The sequence below is a fragment of the Mastigoproctus giganteus genome, chromosome 11 (assembly GCF_048544385.1).
Source record: "Mastigoproctus giganteus isolate SK-2022 chromosome 11, ASM4854438v1, whole genome shotgun sequence".
In the NCBI taxonomy this organism is placed as follows: Eukaryota; Metazoa; Arthropoda; class Arachnida; order Uropygi; family Thelyphonidae; genus Mastigoproctus; species Mastigoproctus giganteus.
Genome location: NC_143585.1, coordinates 6,571,149 through 6,593,132, shown reverse-complemented (window position 1 = coordinate 6,593,132; position 21,984 = coordinate 6,571,149). Strand labels below are relative to the sequence as shown.

At 36.4% G+C, this 21,984-nt stretch overlaps 1 protein-coding gene across 1 annotated transcript in view; it reads left to right on the top strand.

The window, feature by feature from the left end:
- The window catches only part of Nmd3 (60S ribosomal export protein NMD3), a 140,627-nt gene extending 119,775 nt beyond the window's left edge, over positions 1 to 20,852 (top strand). Inside the window, exons 11-14 of the mRNA XM_090385310.1 lie at positions 1,116 to 1,188; positions 6,862 to 6,971; positions 7,687 to 7,757; positions 20,671 to 20,852. Coding sequence (XP_090241436.1) covers positions 1,116 to 1,188; positions 6,862 to 6,971; positions 7,687 to 7,757; positions 20,671 to 20,780 — 364 coding nt within the window. The 3' untranslated portion in view covers positions 20,781 to 20,852. The remainder of the gene's footprint in view (positions 1 to 1,115; positions 1,189 to 6,861; positions 6,972 to 7,686; positions 7,758 to 20,670) is intronic.
- The last annotated feature ends 1,132 nt before the right edge of the window (positions 20,853 to 21,984 follow it).

Below are 21,984 nucleotides of genomic sequence, written 5' to 3'. Positions count from 1 at the left end.
GGGTAGAAATAACCCCAGAGAAACGTAGCAACTGTGTGATACTACACTTAAGGTGGTAGAAAATGAAAAAGACCTGGGAGTAATTGTGCAGTCAGATATGAAGTTCTCTGAGCAATGCAGACAGGCTGCCAGGGCAGGTCATGGGGTTTTGCTAGCAGGGAAAAGGAGGTGATTATCCCTCTGTATAAGGCAATGGTCAGGCCACGCCTTGAGTACTGCGTACAGGTCTGGAGACCTCATTTTAGGAAGGATGTAGATTTACTTGAGCGGGTACAGAGAAGGGAAACAAGATTGGTGAGGGGAATGAAAGGATCCTCTTACCAAGAGAGGCTTCAGTTCTGCAAATTGCAGTGGCTGGAGACTAGGCACCTGCGCAGTGATCTGATTGAGATATATAAGGCCTTGAATGGATTGAGCACGCTGAATTCTGATGGGATCCTTCCACTTGTTCAGATTACGAACCTAAGGGGGCATAAATTCAAATTAAGAAAAGACGGATGTAGAATAGATGTGCGGAAATTTGCCCTTAGCCAGCGGGTGGTTTATTGCTGGAACAAACTTCCATCTGTCGTTGTGGAAGTTGATAGGTTAAATAAATTTAAGGAGGAACTGGACAAGCATTTGGAGGGAATGTGATAGGTTAAATAAATTTAAGGAGGAACTGGACAAGCATTTGGAGGGAATGGCGTGATTTTTTTTTTTTTTTTTTTTGGCTGATGCTGCATAAGCTCATACATTTGCTTTCTTGCATCACATGCCACTACTACTACTACTACATATCCTTTTACAACATTGTTGATAGCTAAGTGAATTTCAAATGACTGAACTACATCAAAGATGGTTTGGGATTCCAGAAATTCAGTCATTCAGGCCAGTTAAGAGTCCATTGTACACTGTTCAGATAATGATTATAGCATTAATGCAAAACTGTAAAATGAGGATATAAAATTTACATTAAAAATTATTCAGAATTATTCATTTATTAGTTCAGAATTATTCATTTATTAATTCTAAGTAATAATTCTGAAAGAGATTCATAAAAACATTAATACAGCCTTGTATTAATGTTTTTGTGACCAGTCAGTTTTTTTACTAATCAAGCATATGTTTTATAGGTTTGATGTTGCAAATACCAACGTAAATAACCATGATTTGGAACAAATGAATAAGGAGAGAATACCAGATGTGGTGAGTTTTCCTTTCCCTCTGTTTCATAGTCCCACTCTCTCAAAATACTTTAGCATTGAAATGGAAAAATGATGCAAATAAACAAAGTTTTTATAGCATAAGTCCAATCTGGTTATTTGGGACACATCGGGACTAGTGCATTTTGGCCCGATTAAGTGGCTGCCCCAATTATCCAAAGTTTCACTTAAATAGTTAAAAATACAATGTACCCCCCCCTTTACAATTAGTTCACTGTATAATCAAATTACATTACGATATAGTAAATTACCATTCGCCATACTATGTGTAGTAAGCACCAGTCATTGTGATCACGTTTGTGAATTGAATTTTAATTCTATTAAACAGCGATTCTAATTAGAGAAAATATGAGGAATATTATCCACAGGCTATAAAAGTAAAGATATATTAAGCACAAATTTACCCTTTATTACTTAACCAATTAAAAAATTAAATGATACATGAAATTCGGAAGAATATATGCGATAATCGGAATAATTAATACGTACTGTAATATGTACATACAAACTAGTTGACATGTGTTCACTGACATTTGTGGGCGGGGATTTAAATCTAAAACTGTAAAAAGATAAGTAGTCAATAACAAAGAACACTGCACACACAAATTGCAAATAACACGATACGTGCAAGTGAGAACGGAGTAACGAGTTACAAAGCTTTAAAAATAGGAATGAAGAGAAGATCTGAAAATTAATTTTTTTATATGATTGAAGATTTCATGAAAGTGTAAACTCATTTCACCATAATAACCCACAGAATTCCAGCTGTCGGTATTATCGCAAATTCAGTAAGATCGAGTTTACTGTCCATTTATGATAGATTTCACTAACAGAAAAGCCCAATAAACAGGTGACTGCTAATTTTTTTATTGTTTTATGGTTGTGACCTCCAGAATTTCGACCAAACCACGTGGTGCCATCGGAGACAATCGTAGGTTAACTTCCAGTGCTGTGGTCTCCTGCCCCGATTAAACGGCATTTTGTCCCAGTTAAGCGAAGTAAACCCTGGCTATTTTCTCGATGGTTTCTGTTTTTTAAGATTTGCCCCAAATAAGCGGCTGCCCCGATTAACCAGTGGCCCAAATAACCAGAATCCACTGTACTTTGAAAAAACCTAATAAATAAAAAGTAAAATGTTTCCCTAGTTTTATATTTTATCTAATCACTTTTTAAATCTACATAATCACTGACTCAACAAGGCTGTATGGTAACTTCTTCCAATAGTTGATTACTCTTTGGCTAAAGACGGTTTTTTTTTTTTTTTTTTGCATTTAAACTGCAATCAGCTTTCCATAATTTCAGTTCAAGTCCCCCTCCCCTTGACTTTCCTCTCTTTGCACCATCCAAAGAAAGCAGAAATGTGTCCCCATCATTCACTTTGTTCAGCTCTTTTTTTAAGGCTTTAAGCACCTCAGTCTGATTCCTGCACAGATGCCTCTATGAAATTTAAAGTTACTTCCTTATTATTATATATATATATATTGGGGGGGGGGAACACTCAATTTTGTTAGTCTGTTCACTCTAATTTAGACCTGAAAATTTTTTTAGGGGTAGCTTAGAAGGAAATTAATTATTTATTTATTTTTATTATTATTATTTTAAAGATGTATTTGGTATAGTCCTAGCCATCAAGTTCCTTCAGCCGTCTGGTAATGTAACTTTTTTTTTTTTTTAAATGAAAACCCCAAGCATGAGTGGCATTATAGAATCTATAGTACTTAGTATTGTGCATGGATTGAAGGTTGAGAAGATGAAAGAAGATAATACTTCAATTCGTATAGATTGTAATTTTCAGGAAATACTTCTGAAGTGAGGTTGTTCCAAAAAAACAGAAATTAAAGGAATAAATGAGGAAGAAAAGTACTTCTCTGAGTTTGATTGAAGATGGACAGTAAACGTATGCTGACTGGTTGCAGCACATGTTTAGAATGGTATTAAGGGTAAGTTGCTACAATGGATAAAAGGATGGTTGAGTGGGAGAAGACAGAGGGTGGTGATCAATGGGTGCTGCTCTTCGTGGACTAATGTTATTAGTGGAGTCCCACAGGGTTCAGTGTTGGGTCCACTGTTGTTTTGGATATTTATCAATGATATTGATGAAGGTATATCAGGCTTAGTATCGAAGTTTGTAGATGATACAAAGGTTGGCAGGGTTGTTAATGACAGTGTGTTACTGCAACAGGATCTAGAAAATTTGGGCAGATGGGCTGAGAAGTGGCAACTGAAGTTTAACATTGAAAAATGCAAAATACTGCATATGGGTAGAAGTAACCCCAGAGAAACGTAACAACTGTGTGGTACTACAACTAAGGTGGTAGAAAATGAAAAAGACCTGGAAGTAATTGTGCAGTAAGATATGAAGTTTTTTGAGCAATGCAGACAGGCTGCCAGTGTAGGTTGTGAAGTGTTGTCAATGATATACAGGAATTTTGCTAGCAGGGAAAAGGAGGTGATTGTCCCTTTGTATAAGGCAGTGGTCAGGCCACGCCTTGAGTACTGCATGCAGGAGTACTGCATTCTAGACTTCATTTTAGGAAAGATGTAGATTTGCTTGAGCGTGTACAGAGAAGGGCAACAAGATTGGTGAGGGGAATGAAGGGATCCTCTTACCAGGAGAGGCTTAAGTTCTGCAAATTGCAGCAGCTGGAGACTAGACACCTGCGAGGCAATCTGATTGAGGTGTATAAAGCCTTGAATGGTTGAGAACGCTGAATCTGATGGGATTCTTCCATTTGTTCGGATTACTAACCTAAGGGGCCATAAATTGAAATTGAGGAAGGACAGATGTAGAATAGATGTGTGGAAATTTGTCTTTAGCCAGCGGGTGGTTAATTGCTGGAACAAACTTCCATCTGTTGTGGAAGTTGATAGGTTAAATAAATTTGAGGAACTGGACAAACATTTAGAGGGGATTGTCTTGTATTTTCTTTTTTTTCTTTTTCTTTTTTTTTTGCTGACATTCTTTCTTGCATCACATGCTGCTACTACTACTGGTTTGGAAGAGAAAGTGGGAATTATAGAAGCCAATTCAGAAGAACAGTGCCCATGGAAATATCTATAGAGAAGTCATATGGCAGAAATAGAACATCTTTGAGACATGGAGCAGAGAGAGAGAGAGATTTTGTTAGAGTTGGGCTATTAATTAACCCAACTGCCCTCTTTTAATGGAATTTAGAAGCTTGAGAGAGATTTTTGGAGCACTGCACCAGATGTGGGAAGAATATTCTTTGATATGGCTGATTTGCGATTTGTACAGAGCAAACAGCTATTTAGAAGAAAAATAACACCTGGAATGAAAGAAAAAACCAATTTTTTAGATACAGAGGAAGCAGTATTTATGATGTGCTAATGCCAAGAGAGATTAGAAGTCAGGCTAATCCCTAATAGAGATATGCGATCTTGTCTAGAAATGAATGTAATGAGAGATAAGCATAGGAGAAGAAGAAGAATATTTTTTTGCAAGATATAAGACAGTTTTAGAAGGATTGAAATCAACTAAATTATTTTTGCCCCACTGGAGAATTACCTGGAGATCAGCATTTAAGGAACTGTTAATGGATATTCAAGAAGTTAGAGTACATCTTCTAGGGCATAAATCTCCCTGCACTGCCACCTTTATACCTTTAGGGGTTTATGAAAATATTAGGATTACTGATATCTACTGAACTGAAACATAAATTTGGCTTTATGAAATAGCTTTTCATAAAGAAATTTTTTTGTTGTTGTTGTTACTGATACTTCTGATATTTTACATTTGGTTTTTTGTTTGTAGAGATATTTTGTTCTATAAATATGTTTTACAAGGAGGGGTGCTTGAATACATTAACGAATAAAGACTAATATTTTTCTGGGAGGGCTTTGGTTTGTACACCTTGTATATGTCTATGAACATATGTGTTATTGGGGGTGGAGAGGATTTGTAAATCTCGCAAAATAATTCCCTTTGGAAATTTTAATTAGGAGTTTATTGAGAACAGGTTTGTTATACTCAAAGTTTAAATGAATGCTTGTGCTTTCATTCGAGTATATTTTATTTATTGATCAGCTTCGTTAATCTTTTCAGTATGCTTATGGCTAAATCTTTCATCTAAATCGGCAAACATGATACATTAAACTCGGTGGGAGAAGTTGAAGTAAGAATATGGTTTTTGCCATATAAAAACCTGAATCCTCAGCTCTTTCATTCTCCACTACCCCAAGTGTAGTACCACACAGTTCATAAGTCACTCTGAGTTTACTGCTACTTATATGCAGTACCTTGCATTTATCAATATTAAACTTCAACTTCTCAGCCCATTGATTCAGTTTTCCTAGATCTTGTTGCAGTAGCTCAGTGGTTTTTGACCTTTTTTTAATAATGGCACCCCTGAGTAATTTATTTTATTTTGCGGCACCCCTACTCAATTTTCTGCTTGTTAGATCCGATTCTCTCTCTCTCTCTCTGTATAAAACTGCAGCCATTATCAGCCCACTGCAGGATGGAAGCCTCCTCAACAATTCATGCTGAGGGACATGGACCATAATCTACCACGCCTATCCAGTGCAGGTTGGCAGATCAACTGTATTTAGCAGTCAGGGTCTTGAACCCCAGTCTACTCAAAGAGCGTGTCCTACTGCACTCCCGCTCCTGACCACTCGGCTATGGAGGCCTCCTCCTCTCTGTATATGTCTTATTAAAAAAAAAATGTTATATGCTGGTTATTATAATAATTTTATTTTTATATAGAGGTACTAAGTAAGTCACAGTAGTTGAATCCCATCCAAGTTAGCAGTTTTCTAACCCACCTAACAACATTGCTTTGATAACATCAGCAAATATTCATACACCCTTTCTATTTAAGTGTATCCCATCCCTGTAGAAGCAGTCTCTCCTGTTAACAAGCACAGACTACACTGAGAAAAATTCTACCCCGTGAGCCTTGCACAGTCTCTCCAGAGCCGAATTGATTGACAAGGCTCTCATCCTATACTCCCTTCTATTATGTCTGGGCAGGATTGCAGGCAGTTTCAAGTTTAACCTTAACTCGCAACTTTTTTTAACATTGGCCTGTACTTGTTAAGTAAATCCGCAGATCTCCTACACTTAATGTCATTAGTGCCGTGTACAGCGCTATCACCTTTTTTGCCCTTAAAGTATGCTCTACAGCATCATTAACTTTTGCCTCTGACAGACATACCCTGGTCCTGTTTTGCCTATCCTTTTTTGCACAATATATTTCCCATTTCCTTGTAAATTGTGTCACTGACAATAACTAGGTCCTGTAAATGTTTCTGGTATTCTTTTTAGTTTTCATTAGGTTGTCTAAATTTCTTACCCATAATAGATACTGTACTATTTTATAGTAAAGTACAATATTGCAAAAGGTTCATTTCTTTTTTAGCCCTATTCGTATTGAATAATATTTGTTGGATTTATCATTTTCATGGAATGGTTATATCTTGTTTTGTTTCGATGTCTGTTTAGAACTAACAGTACTTACACATATGGTTAACATTTTTGAGAGGAATTTTGTACTGCTGAAAGATGTTTTGATTCAGTAAATTCAAAATATAAATTTTTTTATAAATATAACCAACTAAAAATGAAGTTTCACAAATTTTAATGAACACCTCTTTGTGCAATTTTTTAAAGGAATTATTAATTCATTTCTTATAGATTTTGATAAAAAAAATATATGGTGAGAAGGTTTCTCGTCACAGAAGGAGGAAATGGAAATTAAAAAGATTGGATATAGATATGGCTACAGACACAAGTAGTGTCAACAGGTAAATTATCAGAATTAATTTCTAGATAAGTCAAAATAAAATATTAATTTGATTTATGTATTGTAGCAAATCTAATTATATTTCACTAATCAAAAACACTTAACCCATATTTGTAACCAAAAATTATGGTGTCTTGGATCTTAGTAATATAAACCACAAAAGGAATTTTGAGTTAACTATATAATCTTTTCCAAAATATGACTTTCAAATTTAAGACTATTGCGGAAAAAAAGGACATTAATATACTACAGAATTAATTGATGTACAAATTAATGCTACATTTCGGGTTGTACTTGATGAGGCGTGATTTTGCTCACACCTCGTCAAGTACAGTAAGAGGTGCATGCTCACACCCACCAAAAACAGAGGGCCAGTTCCCAAGTATAATCCTAATTTGTAGTGCTAATTTACCACATTAGTTTCATAGTATATTTCTTTCTTTTTTTTAATACTGTATAATTAACAGCATTTGAAAATTTAATGATCTGATTTGATACAAACATGACTAAATGTCAATATCTTCATTTTTATAAATGCAATAACCTGAGTTAATTCTTTCAATGTAGTTTGCAAAAGTTTGTGTAACGAAATATGTGAAGATGTGGTGGACTAGCGAATTTTAAAAAAAAAAATTATTATTCTGTTATTAAAGTTTTAAAATTGTTTTTTTTTTTTTTTTTTTTTTAAACCAAATTATCTGATTATATTCAAATAGAGATTATACAGACTTTCTGGAAGATTTGGAAGAGGATCCAACTTACAGGCAGAACGTCAATATATATGTTGGTGAGTAACTGACTTTTTTTTTTTTTTTTTTTTAAACTCTTTTGGCTGCTTTCTAATCCAAAATATGCAGAATCCATGTGTGCATTCTGCATATGGAAAAATTTGTTGATTATGACATAGAAGAAATTAGGATATGAGAAGTTATGGTGTGAATACTAAATGACATGTTTGGGGATGGTGGAGCAGGAATTCACAAATTAAAAATGCTCTACTTGGACTTATTCTGCTACTTCATTAACTTAAATAAGGTAAAATTTCTTTTAGCTATTTAAAACAATGTTGCCTCAAAAGTTTTGGTGTTTGTTATTAATTCTGTGTAGCATGCTTTAAAACTGACTACTTACAACTTTATAGTATTGATGGAAGGCACATTACAAATATGAAAATGTCACTGAAAAACCAATTATATGGACAAAGAACAGTGTTGAATACCCCAACACGCCATAATAATTAGAACTCCCTAGTCTGTTGCACCATCTCACTAAAAGCAGAGACTTCTACATGTGCAGGTGTGAAACATTAACAGAATGTCTCATTTGTTTCTAGCGGACTCTTTTATATGTAGCTATAGTGACTAACTAAAGTTTGGACATGAACATATTTCTAATTATTATTTCAGCAAAACAAACAAAAAATAATTGCTAAGCATATAGATTCAAGACAAATCTGTACAGTAAATAACTTTGATATTATGAACTAGAGCTATAATGCATTATGAACTAGAGCTATAATGCTCAATACGTTTTACATTTATATCAATATTTGTAAAAGAATAAGAGAAGTTTACCTCAATATATATGTTACATAGAACACTTCCATATGATACTCTCCAGAAATTATAATTCTGTTACTATTCTATTACGGAAGTGTTCTACATATCATATTGAGGTAAACTTCTCTTATTCTTTTACAGTAAATAGTGATGTCAAATCAGTATGGTGTGCATTAGGAATACAAAGACGAAAGTAAGAGTATGTGTTGACCAGGTGACTGTGATGAGTATAATGAATATCTTTATGGACATATAGAATGGGCCAACAAATCAGAATACAGTGGACCCCCCCCCCACACTTTATGGTTGGTTCACTGTATGATCAAATCACTTTACAATGGACTCTGTTCACTACACGATATGTGGTAAGCACCAGTCATTGTGATCATGTTTGTGAATTGAATTTTAATTCTATTAAGCACCGATTCTTATAAGAAAAATAGGAGGAATATTATCCACAGGTTATAAAAGTAAAGATATAAAGCACAATTTTATGTTTTATTACCTTGCCAATTAACAAAATTCGATGAAACATGAAAATCAGAAGATATTTTCCACAGGTTAGCAAAATAAATTTACGCTTATGTATATAGCTTAATTACTATTGTAATATGTATATGCTAACTAATTGATATTTCTGTTCGCTGACTCTTTTTTTTTTTTTTTTTTTTTTTTTTGTTGTTGTTGTTGTAAAATTTAAAACAGTAAAAAAGATAAGTAATCAATAATGAAGAACATGGCACGCATAAAATTGCAACTAACATGATACACACAAGTGAAGCATGGAGTAACAAGTTTACAAAAATTAAAAAAAATAGGAATGAAGAGAAGATTCTGAAAATTTATTTATGTTTTTTATATGATTGAAGATTCCATGGAAGGGGAAACACATTTCACCATAATAACGTAAAAATCCACAGAATTCCAGCTATTGGTACTATTGCAAATGCAATAAGATCAAGTTTATTATCCGTTTATAATAGATTGCACTAACAAAAAAACCCAATAAACCGAAAACTTCAAATTGCTTATGGTTAAGACCTCCAGAAATATCACAAAGGCATTCAAAATTGATTCTTATAACCGAAAATTTGATAATGATGAAAGTGTAGTGCATTTTAATAATTTGAAATGGTTTTCTGAAGTTTGATTCTATAAAGCAGCTGATTCTAATAACCAGTGACCATGTTGAGAGGTTCTACTTATTTCACTTTGTGATGGGCTTGGCTTATGTTTGTCTCCAACTGGACCATTTGGTCCTTCCTCTCGGCTAATAGCAGCCTTTGTAAAACATGTTTCGTTTTTGCATCCTTTAGTTGAAGTGATTTTTTGTGTTGTGCTCTAATCAGTATATTAGTTTTAATAAATTTTTTTAATCAATACATACAGTTTCCATTATTAAATCATCATCAGCCATTTTCAATCCACTGCAGGATGAAAGCCTCTCCAGCAACTTTCCAGTTCCTTCTGTTTTGAGCACTGGCCATCCATTTACTACCCACAAACTCATGAATTTCATCTATCCATCTCTGCCTTTGTCTTCCAGGTTTTCTTCTAGCTCCTCTTGGATACCATTCTGTTATTTTCTTAGTCCATCTGTCATCATGTCTTCGAGCTATGTGTCCTGCCCAAGACCATTTTAGTTCTTTAGTTTTGATCAGAATGTCCTTTACTTGAGTTTATTGCCTAATCCATGTGTTTCTCTTCTTATCTAACAGTCTGATTCCCAATATGATTCGTTCCATTCTTCGCTGTGTAGTTCTCAGCTTCTCTTCCATTCTTTTGGTGAGTGTCCAAGTTTCACTTCCATAAGTCATGGTGGGGAGTATACATTGATTCATTATTTTACGTTTCAGACAAACTGGGATATTGCTCTTCAGTATGTGACTATATTTCCTGAATGCTATCCATCCAAAATTTATTCTTCTCTTGACTTCCAGCCATTTATCATTATTACAGCTAATGACTTGTACCAGATAAGTATATGACTCCACCTTTTCAATTACTGCTCCTTCAATCATTATTTCCCTTTCTGTGGCATACTTGTTCATCATTACTTTTGTTTTAGCCATATTCATCTTTAGTCCAAAATCCTTACTAGCTGTGCATAACTGATTAAGATTTTCCTCTAATTCGTTGGGATCATGGCTAATGACCACAATGTCATCTGTCATCCATTATTAAAATCACCTTTTAAAGAGATAAATAGCTTTGTCATATAGTGAAAAATTCAACTTCCGAGGTCTTGTAATTAATTACCAAAAAACAATGTATTAATGGGTTCATGTAATGTCTCTGGAACGGATTGATCTCGTAGAAGCCGGAGTCCACTGTATCTTAATCTGAAGCACTTTAATTTATCAGTATTTGTGTATTGATCATTCACCTAGTAGTCTGGCATTTTTGGAAATTGTTAGATGACTGCTTCTTACACCAGCATTTTAGAGATGCCACAAGGGTAAGAAATATTCTCAACCTGGTTATCAGTGAGGATCTGTCAGATATTAAGAATGTTCAAATGAAGGAATTACTGGCAAGCAGTAATTTCAGTGTATTGAATTGGCACCTATTTAAAGAAATAACTACTTTCAAAGGAAAGGGGAAGGGTTTTTGTTTTTACAAGTGGAATTGCAGTTGTATTAGACATATGAGTTCTTTTGGACAAGTGGTAATCTTAACAAATACAAAGGGTACTAGGAAAGTTTTGCAATATGACGCAACAATGAATCACAGGAAGCTGCTTGTTGCTGCATGTTGAGACATGTTCATACGTGCATAGTAGCCGCCGCGCCAAGTCGATGGGCTCAGTTATTCATTAGTAGTGAGAGTGTAAAGTGCTTGCGATGGCATTGTGGTCACGAAATGAGATAAGGACAGTTTTGCGGTATAATTTCATGCGTGGTTTAACCATAGACCAGTGCTTAGAAGAAATGACTCTTGCACTAGATGATGATTGTCCACATCGTACAACGATATTCAGGTGGTATAGAGAATTCCAAAGGGGAAATTTCGCTCTGGAGGATTCTGAGAGGCTGGGAAGGCCACGAACGTCAGTTACGGAGGAAAACGTTACTGCTGTGAGGAAAATGCTTGACGAAAACAGGCGAGTGACCTACCAACAGATGGAGGATACTTTGGGCCTAAATGCACCAGCAATTCGTTCGATTCTGCAAGATCATTTGCACGTGAAGAAACTGTTCTCTCTGGGTGCCGCATCAACTGACTGAAGAGCAGATGACACGACGTGTGACTTGGTGCCGGGAGATGTTAAAAAAGTTTGATAAGGGACAATCTCGGTATGTGAACAACATCGTGACAGGTGACGAGACTTGGCTGTACTATTACGATCTGCCGACCAAGACTCAAAACAAAGTTTGGGTCTTTGATGATGACGACACACCCGTAATTGTCAGAAAATCCCGATCTGTAAAGAAAAAAATGATAGCTGTATTTTTCAAATCGAGTGGAATTGTGGAACGTGTCGTTTTGGACACGCAGAAGACAGTCACAGCTAAGTGGTATACTGAACAATGCCTGCCTAAAGTCATTGGATCTATGAAGAATCTGCGGCCAAAGTCAAGAATGGACACCTGGTACCTCCATCACGATAATGCTCCAGCTCACCGCGCCAAAGCCTGCACCGAATATTTGACCACGACAGGACTGAAACTTCTCGAGCACCCTCCCTACAGTTCAGACCTTGCTCCCTGCGACTTTGCACTGTTCCCGCATGTGAAAATGAAGCTAAAAGGGAGGCGGTTTTCCAGTGATGAGGACCTTCTACGGGCTTGGGACAACGAGTGTGCTTTACTCCCTAGTGAAACTTGGCAGAACTGGTTTAAAGATTGGTTTCGGAGGATGGAGAGGTGTACTGAATGTAGAGGAAATTACTTTGGAAAAATTAAATAAACAAAGCTGTATTGCAAAACTTTCCTAGTACCCTTTGTACTTATGCTAATTATGAAATGTTTAAGAAGTTATTCTGTAAGCTACTGAGCTTTTTATACCAACAAAAAGATGTTGTTCAGGGTATAGACTAAAGTGGATGACAAAAGAACTGATAACCTTAGTGGCAGGGAAGAAAGATACATGGGATGATTATAAATTATCAGTGGATTCTGAACCCTACCCTAAATGTAAATTGGTCTGCAATATAGTTTTTATACCAACAAAAAGATGTTGTTCAGGGTATAGACTAAAGTGGATGACAAAAGAACTGATAACCTTAGTGGCAGAGAAGAAAGATACATGGGATGATTATAAATTATCAGTGGATTCTGAACCCTACCCTAAATGTAAATTGGTCTGCAATAAAGTTAATCAGGTATTTAGACAAGCTATGGCAAGTTATGAGAAGTCCTTAGCTATCAAGGATTTCTTTGCTTGTGTTAACAGTAAAAGGAAAGGAATTGGCCGTGTTGGTCCATTTGATATCTGTGGTAGCAGTATTGATGATCCTGAACTGGTTGCTAATAGCTGAATAAATGTTTTGCATTAACATTCACGCGTGAAGAAGTTTTTAAAGTTTAGTATAATCTAGCTAATACCAATTGGGAGTTGAGTGATTTCATGATAACTGAGAAGGGACTAGAGCAAAATTATTGCATTTAAGTGAACAGGGTACCAGAAGCTGACTGAATCTGTGCAGTTGTACTGGATAGATTCAGTCAGCTTCTGCAAAAGATGTGAAGAATCCTTTAGCTGCTATATTGAGAGCATCCTTGCATTCAGTGATGTGTTTACAGATTGGATATGTACTCATGTCTTTTCTGTTCACAAATTGGTTCAAAGGATGAAATGAACAACTACAGACTCATCAGTGTGACTTCATTCCAGGGAGAATTCTGAAGTTCTTTGTTAAGTATGCAATACAAGATCATCTGAACAGGTATGAAATTATAAAGGAATCACTGCATGGCTTTGTTAAGGCAGATCATGTCTGACTAAATTGGCTACTATGAGATTTTTAATAAAGAACTGGATAGAAGGAATAGCTTTGAAATTATTTACTTAAATTTCACAAAAGCTTTTGACAGTCCCACATGAATGATTTGTTGTATAAACTGGAGCAGTGTGGCATTAAGGGTAAGTTACTGCTATGTATAAATCCATGGCTAAGTGGTAGGAGACAGAATAATTATAAATGGTCACTGCTCTTCCTGGACCAATGTTATAAGTGAAGACAGATAACTTATTTGGATGGTCTGAGAAATGGAGATGAGGTTTAATTCTGAAAAATGCAAGACATCTGAACAGCGTAGACAGATTGTTAGAACAGCTAAGGGGGAGAGAAGAAGAATTGGAATAATATTGCTGGTGTGAAATTTTTCACAGCATGGTCTGCCCTACTTTATGCCTTTGCTGCTGGCCTGACCTGCAACCTATATGAACCAAAGCCCAAACAATAAGATTCAGTTGATCTGTACTGGGGAGGACAGAGACATTTTTGGGCTTTCTTTTTCTATGACTGAATTAGTCATCTGCTGGTGAAGGTTGCTTCACAAAATTATCTGAGTTTTCTTCCATCGATTGGAAGAAAATGGTTTTTGAAGTCAAATGTTTTTTTTTTTTTTTTTTTTTTTTCCTCCATTGTCGAAAGATGCAGGTTAGTGACATGGGCCAAAGTTGCATCCTCTCTGTGGGTATTTGTGTATGGCGAGTACAGCATGTTCTGGAGAGAAGGAATGTCAGAGAGGAGGAACTCTTGCTTCTTACTGGTACCCTGAAAGCAATCAGATGTACCTAGATTTAGATCAAAATGAGATGGACATTGAGTCTGTGGTACAGCATGACTTGGTATAGGGAAGATTCTGATGCATATGGCAAAACTTTCTTTAGTTAACTTGAATGGGCAGCCAGGTGTGATTCCTCATGGTATATTGCAAGTGCTCAATTTCCAATCTATTAGGCAGGTTGAAGCCACCGAAATAATGATGCAGTCATACTTGTTTGTCCATTCAAGTTAACTAAAGAGATTTATTTTTTGCCATACTTCTCAAAATTGTTTGTAAGAGGGCCTTTAATACTCGCAACTTAGTTTTTGTCAAGGATTCATGCTGCATTCAAAATTTCACAGTGAAGAATCAGTAGGAGGATTGGCTACAATGTCAAAATGGGTAATGCCCGTAAGTGTTTTCTGTGGTCAAAGGAAATGGTAGAACTGCCCTACCAGAGAAAGGATAGGCTATAGTTAATTGATGTATTTCTCCAGCTCTGTTAAAATGTAGAGACAACTATACACTGTTGGATATGAGTTCATTATGAGAAATATTCCAAGGGAATCTTGGAATTTACAACTACATTTGTTCCACTGGAGAAGCTCTGCAAAAGAAAGATGCCGAATGAGATGACGAAAAGAGTTAGGGATTTAATTGAGCAAAAAAAAAAAAAAAAAAACACAGGATAGTTGTTTGTTTGTTATTTGGTTTTTAGGAGCATTAGCAACTAAAGCCATATTACTCCGGGGATATGCAGTGGTCATTCCCTGACCTTTCCGCATACTCCGTATTTGGTCACGGGCTCGAACCCCGGTCTAATCAAGAAGCGTGTGCTGCACACTGCAGCTCCTGCCCACCTGGCTACAGGATAGTTGTAGAATATTTTGCTGCCCAGGATAGTTGTAGAATATTTTGAAATACTGATTTCTATGAGTATTATAAACATGTTTGTAACAAAACTATTGATGGAGTAAGACATGGGAAAACTTAATATGAGCAATCACTAAGAGTTAATTATGGAGATAGTCAATTCTTTTCATACATACATGAATACAAAAAGAAGAGGGTGAATCAGGTAGGTGTTTATTTGATGGAAGCAGTAAAGGCATAAAAAGTTCAGCAGAAGCTGCAGACAAGATGACAAGTTAATCTCCCCACATCTCTAGTCTCTTTTCTCTATTGAAAGTTGGATACTTCAGCTGTGTAGGGTTTAAAATCTATTTATAGTCTAATGATCATACATTTTGTAGATGTTTTCTCCTCTACTTCTACGGTGACTAAAAAATTAAGGTCTATAGTTTCCCTACTCTATTCCAAAACAGCCTTGAGCATCTGCCAGAACCAATCAGCATCCATTCATCAGGTCCAACGTGAACTCAAGAACCAATCTTTTCTATTCCATATTTATCCCTTCGAGTTTGTTTCTCTGGAACAACCTTCCTTCACATGTATTTTTTTTTAAAATTACAGCCTATAGAAATTCAAGTCTTGATGTTAATAAATATTTTCTGTCTTCTCAGCCTTCAAGCCATGGCCTTAGTTGCTAATCAGCCTTCTGGCTAATTAGCATCTAAGGCCATTTTTAGCATCCATGCTGGCAGGTATAATGTTACAATATTATTCTCTTAAAGTCACGTGTTCACAGTCATTGCTTTGTGACATGTTGGAAAGTGTATTTTTTTTTTTTTTTTTTTATGAAAACCCCAAGCACTAAAGGTATCAAAACCTATAGTACTTAGTACCGTGCATGGGTTAAAGGAGAAGTATGGGGAGAGGGGGATGCCGGAAACTTTGCTCTAGAGACTAAACATGGGTTTCGCCACTTCAAGCCTCCAATAAGCAAAGTGGTCGTATTTCACCGGTTGATGAAAGTCATCTACCACCTAGGACTGGTTCCATGCACTGTGATCAGTGAACCTATTCAGTACTCCTAAAAACACCTCCAATCCTGACATTCGAGAGGAATGTATTCTCCAGACATCCTCCATTCCCAAACATGTTCATCAACATGTGAGAGCATATAGTGTGATCTATTTCATGGAACTAATTTTCATTGAGCTACTCTATAAGTTCAGTTAATTTGTTAAATATGGAGACACTGTATGCATCATGCTAGTCAACAATGCATATTTTTATTGTCATCTATTATCAGTTGTTTTTATTATCAGCTTGTCAGTTGTAGCTCTTGTAAAAATGTAGTTTATATGTGTAAATGTCCTATAGTTTCCTGTGGTGACTGCTCATTGTTCCAGTCATATTCTCTAGGGCATGATGAGGTAACCATCCATTTCTTCAGAATAATAACAATTGATAACTTGAGAATATTTAATTCCTGAGCAGTAGTACACACAAACATTTTTCCCACACCAATATCCAACAATCATTTCCTCAAACAGTTGTTAGCTCTCTCCATTTGCCATCACCCAAAGTATTAGAGCAAGGTAGCCACAGGCTTTTGCTGCACCTGAAAAAAAAAAGTACAGGGTTTCCATTTTGAATGTCCCTGAATTTAAAAGTTAGTTAAAAATCATGTATTGTACATATGGCAAGTAGTAGAAGTCAGTAGAGGGGAATACAGTCAAGTTTCATTGTTGATGTTTTGAGACATGCTGTGAAAGTGCAGGCAGTGGTGTGGTTTGCAGAAAGCAAATCTGTCGTCACTTTTCAAATGCAGTTTAGATGTGTTTTCAACAAAGATGCACCTGACTCAAAGTCTATGTGGAGATGAGACAGGACATTTTTAAACACTGATAGTGTGCAGAAGCAACATGGAGGAGAGCTTATCAAAGAAAGAGAATCCTTTAGCAGAAGAATCCTTTTAGAAAGATATAAAGACAAGACTGAGTTTTAGAAGGATTGAAATCAACTAAGTTATCTTTTTCCCACTGGAGATCAGCATTTAGGGTAGTGGATATTCAAGAAGTTGAAGCTGTTTTTATAGGGCAGGGTTTCTCAAATTGGAAGGTCAAATGTAATGTGCAGAACTATCTAGAAAAATCATCAACAGAACTATGGATAGGATTTCCAGTCAGGAGGAGGAAGAAGTGAACATTTGGGAGAACCCGTATTTAGCATTGTTCGTAGGCGCCTCAGTAGCCAGGTGGGCAGGAGCAGCAGTGCGTAGCACACACTTCTTGATTAGACCAGGGTTCGAGCCCGTGGCATAAGCACATTACAAATATTGCTTCCTCTGCATCTCAAAAATTGGTTTTCTCTTTCCCTCTCGGCATTACTTTTCTTCCAAACACCTGTTCACTCTGTACAAATTGCAAATCCGCCCTACCATGAAATATTCCCATATCTGTGACGGTGCCTCCCCCCAACTCTCTCTCTAAGGCTTCTAGATTCCATTCAGAAGAGGGCATTTAGGTTAATTAATGACTCATCTCTAACAGGGTCTCTCCACTCGCTGTCTCATAGACATACTGTTTCTGCTGCATGCCTTTTCTGCAGATACCTCGATGGGCACCGTCTTGAATTGGCTTCTATAATTCCCGCTCTCTCTTTCAAAACAGTCTGAACACATGCCACCACCAGCCAACATCCATTTATTGTCCAACTTCAAACTCACAGAACCAACTTTTCATCTTCCTTGTTTATTCATTCAACTGCCGTTTTCTGGAACCACCTGAATTGGCTTCTATAATTCCCGCTCTCTCTTTCAAAACAGTCTGAACACATGCCACCACCAGCCAACATCCATTTATTGTCCAACTTCAAACTCACAGAACCAACTTTTCATCTTCCTTGTTTATTCATTCAACTGCCGTTTTCTGGAACCACCTTCCTTCATACGTATTTTCTGAAAATTACAATATTCAGTTCAAGTCTAATGTCAACAAATATCTTCTTTCGTCTTCTCAACCTCCAATCCAAGCACGGTACTAAGTACTATAGGTTCTAATACCTCTCGTGTTTGGGGTTTTCATAAAAAAAAATATTTTCTCTAACATGCCTGTACTAATAACCGTCTAATTTATTTAAAAATCTTTTTCTCCATGACAAGTTTCCTCCCACTTATTCCACTCAGTTAGGGGCAGATTGATGTCACCCATAATATGACATTTGCACTTGCTTGCTTGCCCATTTCATCTGTATGTAGAGACTTTCGTTATACTCTTCTTCACAGTCCTCTGTTTTGTAGATTACTCCCACTCTCATTATACCTTCTTTCAACTAATCACACCACAGGTTCTATGCTAGCAGACGTAACTTCTGACTCAGCAAAAGATCTTTTCACTCATGGTCTGCTTTGGATAAGAAGCATGACATCCCACCGTTGCAGAACTCATCATTCCCCAATTTCTTTGTGACATCATATTTCTGTAGCCCCATTATATCAGCATTAGTTGTCCTAACCAGGAGGTTGAATTTACTCATTCTATTGACAACACTCCTGATATTTTTTTTTCTATCGTTTACTGTCCTAACACATCCCTTGAAGTTCTTTAGGTTTATTCCCTTACCTTTTATCTTTCTGCTCATTTGAAACATTGGCTGTTGTGGCAACAAGAATTTCAAGATATGTTCAAGCATTACCTTGGCCCACATCATCAGATAAATGTGTCTGTATTATTCTTCTCCCACTTAACTAATAGTTTCTCTGAACCCTTGGCGCCTCCGTAGCCAGGTGGGAAGGAGCAGCAGTGCGTAGCGCACACTTCTTGATTAGACCGGGGTTCGAGCCCGTCACCACCAAATACAGAGGATGCGGAGAGGTCAAGGAATGACCACCGCATATCCCGGAGCAATATTGCCTTAGTTGCTAATGCTCCTAAAAAAAAAACCAACCAAACCAACCTGAACCCTTAAGGTATCTTCAGTGATACTGGCAAAAACCCTTGCACCATCTTTGTTCAGATGAACATAGTCTCTACAAAATAATTTCCTTCTGTGTAGGCGCCTCCGTAGCCAGGTGGGAAGGAGCAGCAGTGCGTAGCACACGCTTCTTGATTAGACCGGGGTTCGAGCCCGTCACCACCAAATACGGAGGATGCGGAAAGGTCAGGGAATGACCACCGCATATCCCTGAGCAATATGGCCTTAGTTGCTAATGCTCCTAAAAACCAAATAACAAACCTGTGTACAAGGGCAGGCTATGCTGATAAAATCTCCCCCCCCCCCCAGAGCCTTGTAAACTTCCTCAAGTCTTGAGTTAATCCACAAGGCTTTCAGCATATAATCCCTCCTGTCATGTCTAGGTATAATTGCAAACAAATGCACATTCTGGCTTAACTTGCATTTTTTTCAACATGGGCCTATATTTTTCCAACAAATCATGAGGTCATGTTCATTTAATATTGTTAGGCCCAACATGAATTATAATGCTCTCTTTCCCCCGCTAAAAAATCTGACCTCTGTTGGTAAAATCATCAGTTGTTGCTCCTGGTAAACACACCTTTGTTCTGGTCCACTTATCTTTATTACAAAAAATGTTACCCATTTCCCCAACAATAGACTCTCCCATTAAAACTAAATCTCCTTCAATAAGAATAGCATGGACTTGACAATTCTGTTCTGGGATCCAAATTAGAGGTGCATCACTTGGCAGGTCATGAGATGCTCGAGTCTCTGGTGAACTCCTGATTACATTTGTTTCTAGGGAAAGCACCTGGCTAATTGGTTGATTGTAGGCCAGTATTTGCATAATTCATAGAAAAAAATTTTTTTTTTTTTGGTTGATGCTGTATAAGCTTGCTTTCTTGCATCATATGGCTCTGCTAATGCTAATATTAGTCAATTTCCTGCAATCAGAGGGGTATTCCATGAAGAGAAATAAGAGTGGGCTAGTAAATCAGAATGTCTTATAATTGGGGGATTTTAACTTCCCAGATATTGACTGGAACTTGTGGGTTGGTCACTCACACACTAGTAAGACTTTTGTGAATTTATTGGATGATTGTTTTCTGCAGCAGAAAACAATCATCCAATAAGCACCTGCGCGGTGATCTGATTGAGGTGTATAAGGCCTTGAATGGATTGAGCACGTTGAGTTCTGATGGGATCCCTTCCACTTGTTCAGATTACGAACGTAAGAGGGCATAAATTCAAATTAAGAAAAGACAGATGTAGAATTGATGTGTGGAAATTTGCCTTTAGCCAGCGAGTGGTTAATTCCTGGAACAAACTTCCATCTGTCGTAGAAGTTGATAGGTTAAATAAATTTAAGGAGAAACTGGACAGGAATTTGGAGAGAATGGTGTGATTTTTTTTATTTATTTATTTATATTTTTTTGACTGATGCTGCATAAGCTCGTACACTTGCTTTCTTGCATCACATGCCATTACTACTACTACTGTTGGTAGGGTTGCGTGCTTGTGTGGAAGCTAATGTGTGTTTGACTGATGATTGATGGCAAGAGATGTAAAGTAAATTTTTTTTGTGATTTTTCTCCATTTATAATTATCACATTTATTTTCTTAGACCGTGCAAAGCTGGCAGTAGATACAGATGACGTGGACGATGATGTACCACAGGTTACACTTCAAGAGATGTTGGATGATTTAAACCTTAATGCTGCAGAAGCACAATGATTGACTATTACAGCATACATGTAATGTTGTAAAATTGCTAAAAGGATTATTATACCATTATTGGCAGAGTAATTATAATTAAAAATAAAGTTCTTAAAATGTACTACATGATACAAATTGTTTAATTTGAAGAATAAAGATTGCCACAGGTATATAAAGAACTGGCATAAAATTCAAAACTTTTTACAGTTTGACATTTAAACTTTTCTTAACCTACAAACAGACATATCTGATGTACCCCATAACATAACTTTTTCTGATTAAACTTTTAATCAGAGAAACTTATGTTATTATTATTAATTTGATTCTTAAGGAGGCATTTATAAGCTTTTATTATATTTATTACATACTCTGTTATCATAAAGGTAAGCATTCGGAACAATTAATACATAACACAAGTATTAAACTAAAACACTTTAGGAACCATACATATAATCCTATCAGCACTTCGATGTCCAGTTTACACAATTCCTTTAACTGCACAATTTGCTATTCTTCTAACCTTTTGCCCATCACCTGGCAGCTGACTGATGCCACTTTTATAAATTTTCCATTATATATTTTTTGTAATGTAAGAATAAAATAAAATTTTCCTATGTACCCTCCATCTATAATTGCCAAATGATGACAATAGTTTGTCATTTTTTTTATTATTATTATTACTACAGACAGGTTAGTGCCATTGTATCATGTTTGTACATGGTAAACTACCGAAGTAGATAAACTGGCATCATTTTAATTATATCTCATGTTGTGAAAACCTTCACAATGAGTTGCCATGATATTGCACTATTTCAAATAAGTAACACTTCACCAATGGAGAAGACTAATGTTACTTATTCTCAGCAGATACCACCACCCAGATGACACCATTTCAAGGCTCATTGGCTTCTCTTCTGCTGGTGAGTAAGTACCCCTGTTGTTACAATAGTGACAACCCATTTATCAAGTATAACTCCACAATATGGGAGATGTCTGATGGTGTGCAATAATATACAAGGCAATTTTTTGGGCTAAAGCCTCAAACTATGGGCAAGTTTCACTAGTGGAATTTTATTATTATTATTATCTGGAGTGTGTAAACATTTACTCATACTCATTTGCTTTATTGTGTATCTATTTAAAACTAAAATTTTGAAAGAAATTGTTGGTCCATCCAGTATTTAGGCATTCCAAATATTCTTTTTCTCATATGAATTTCAAC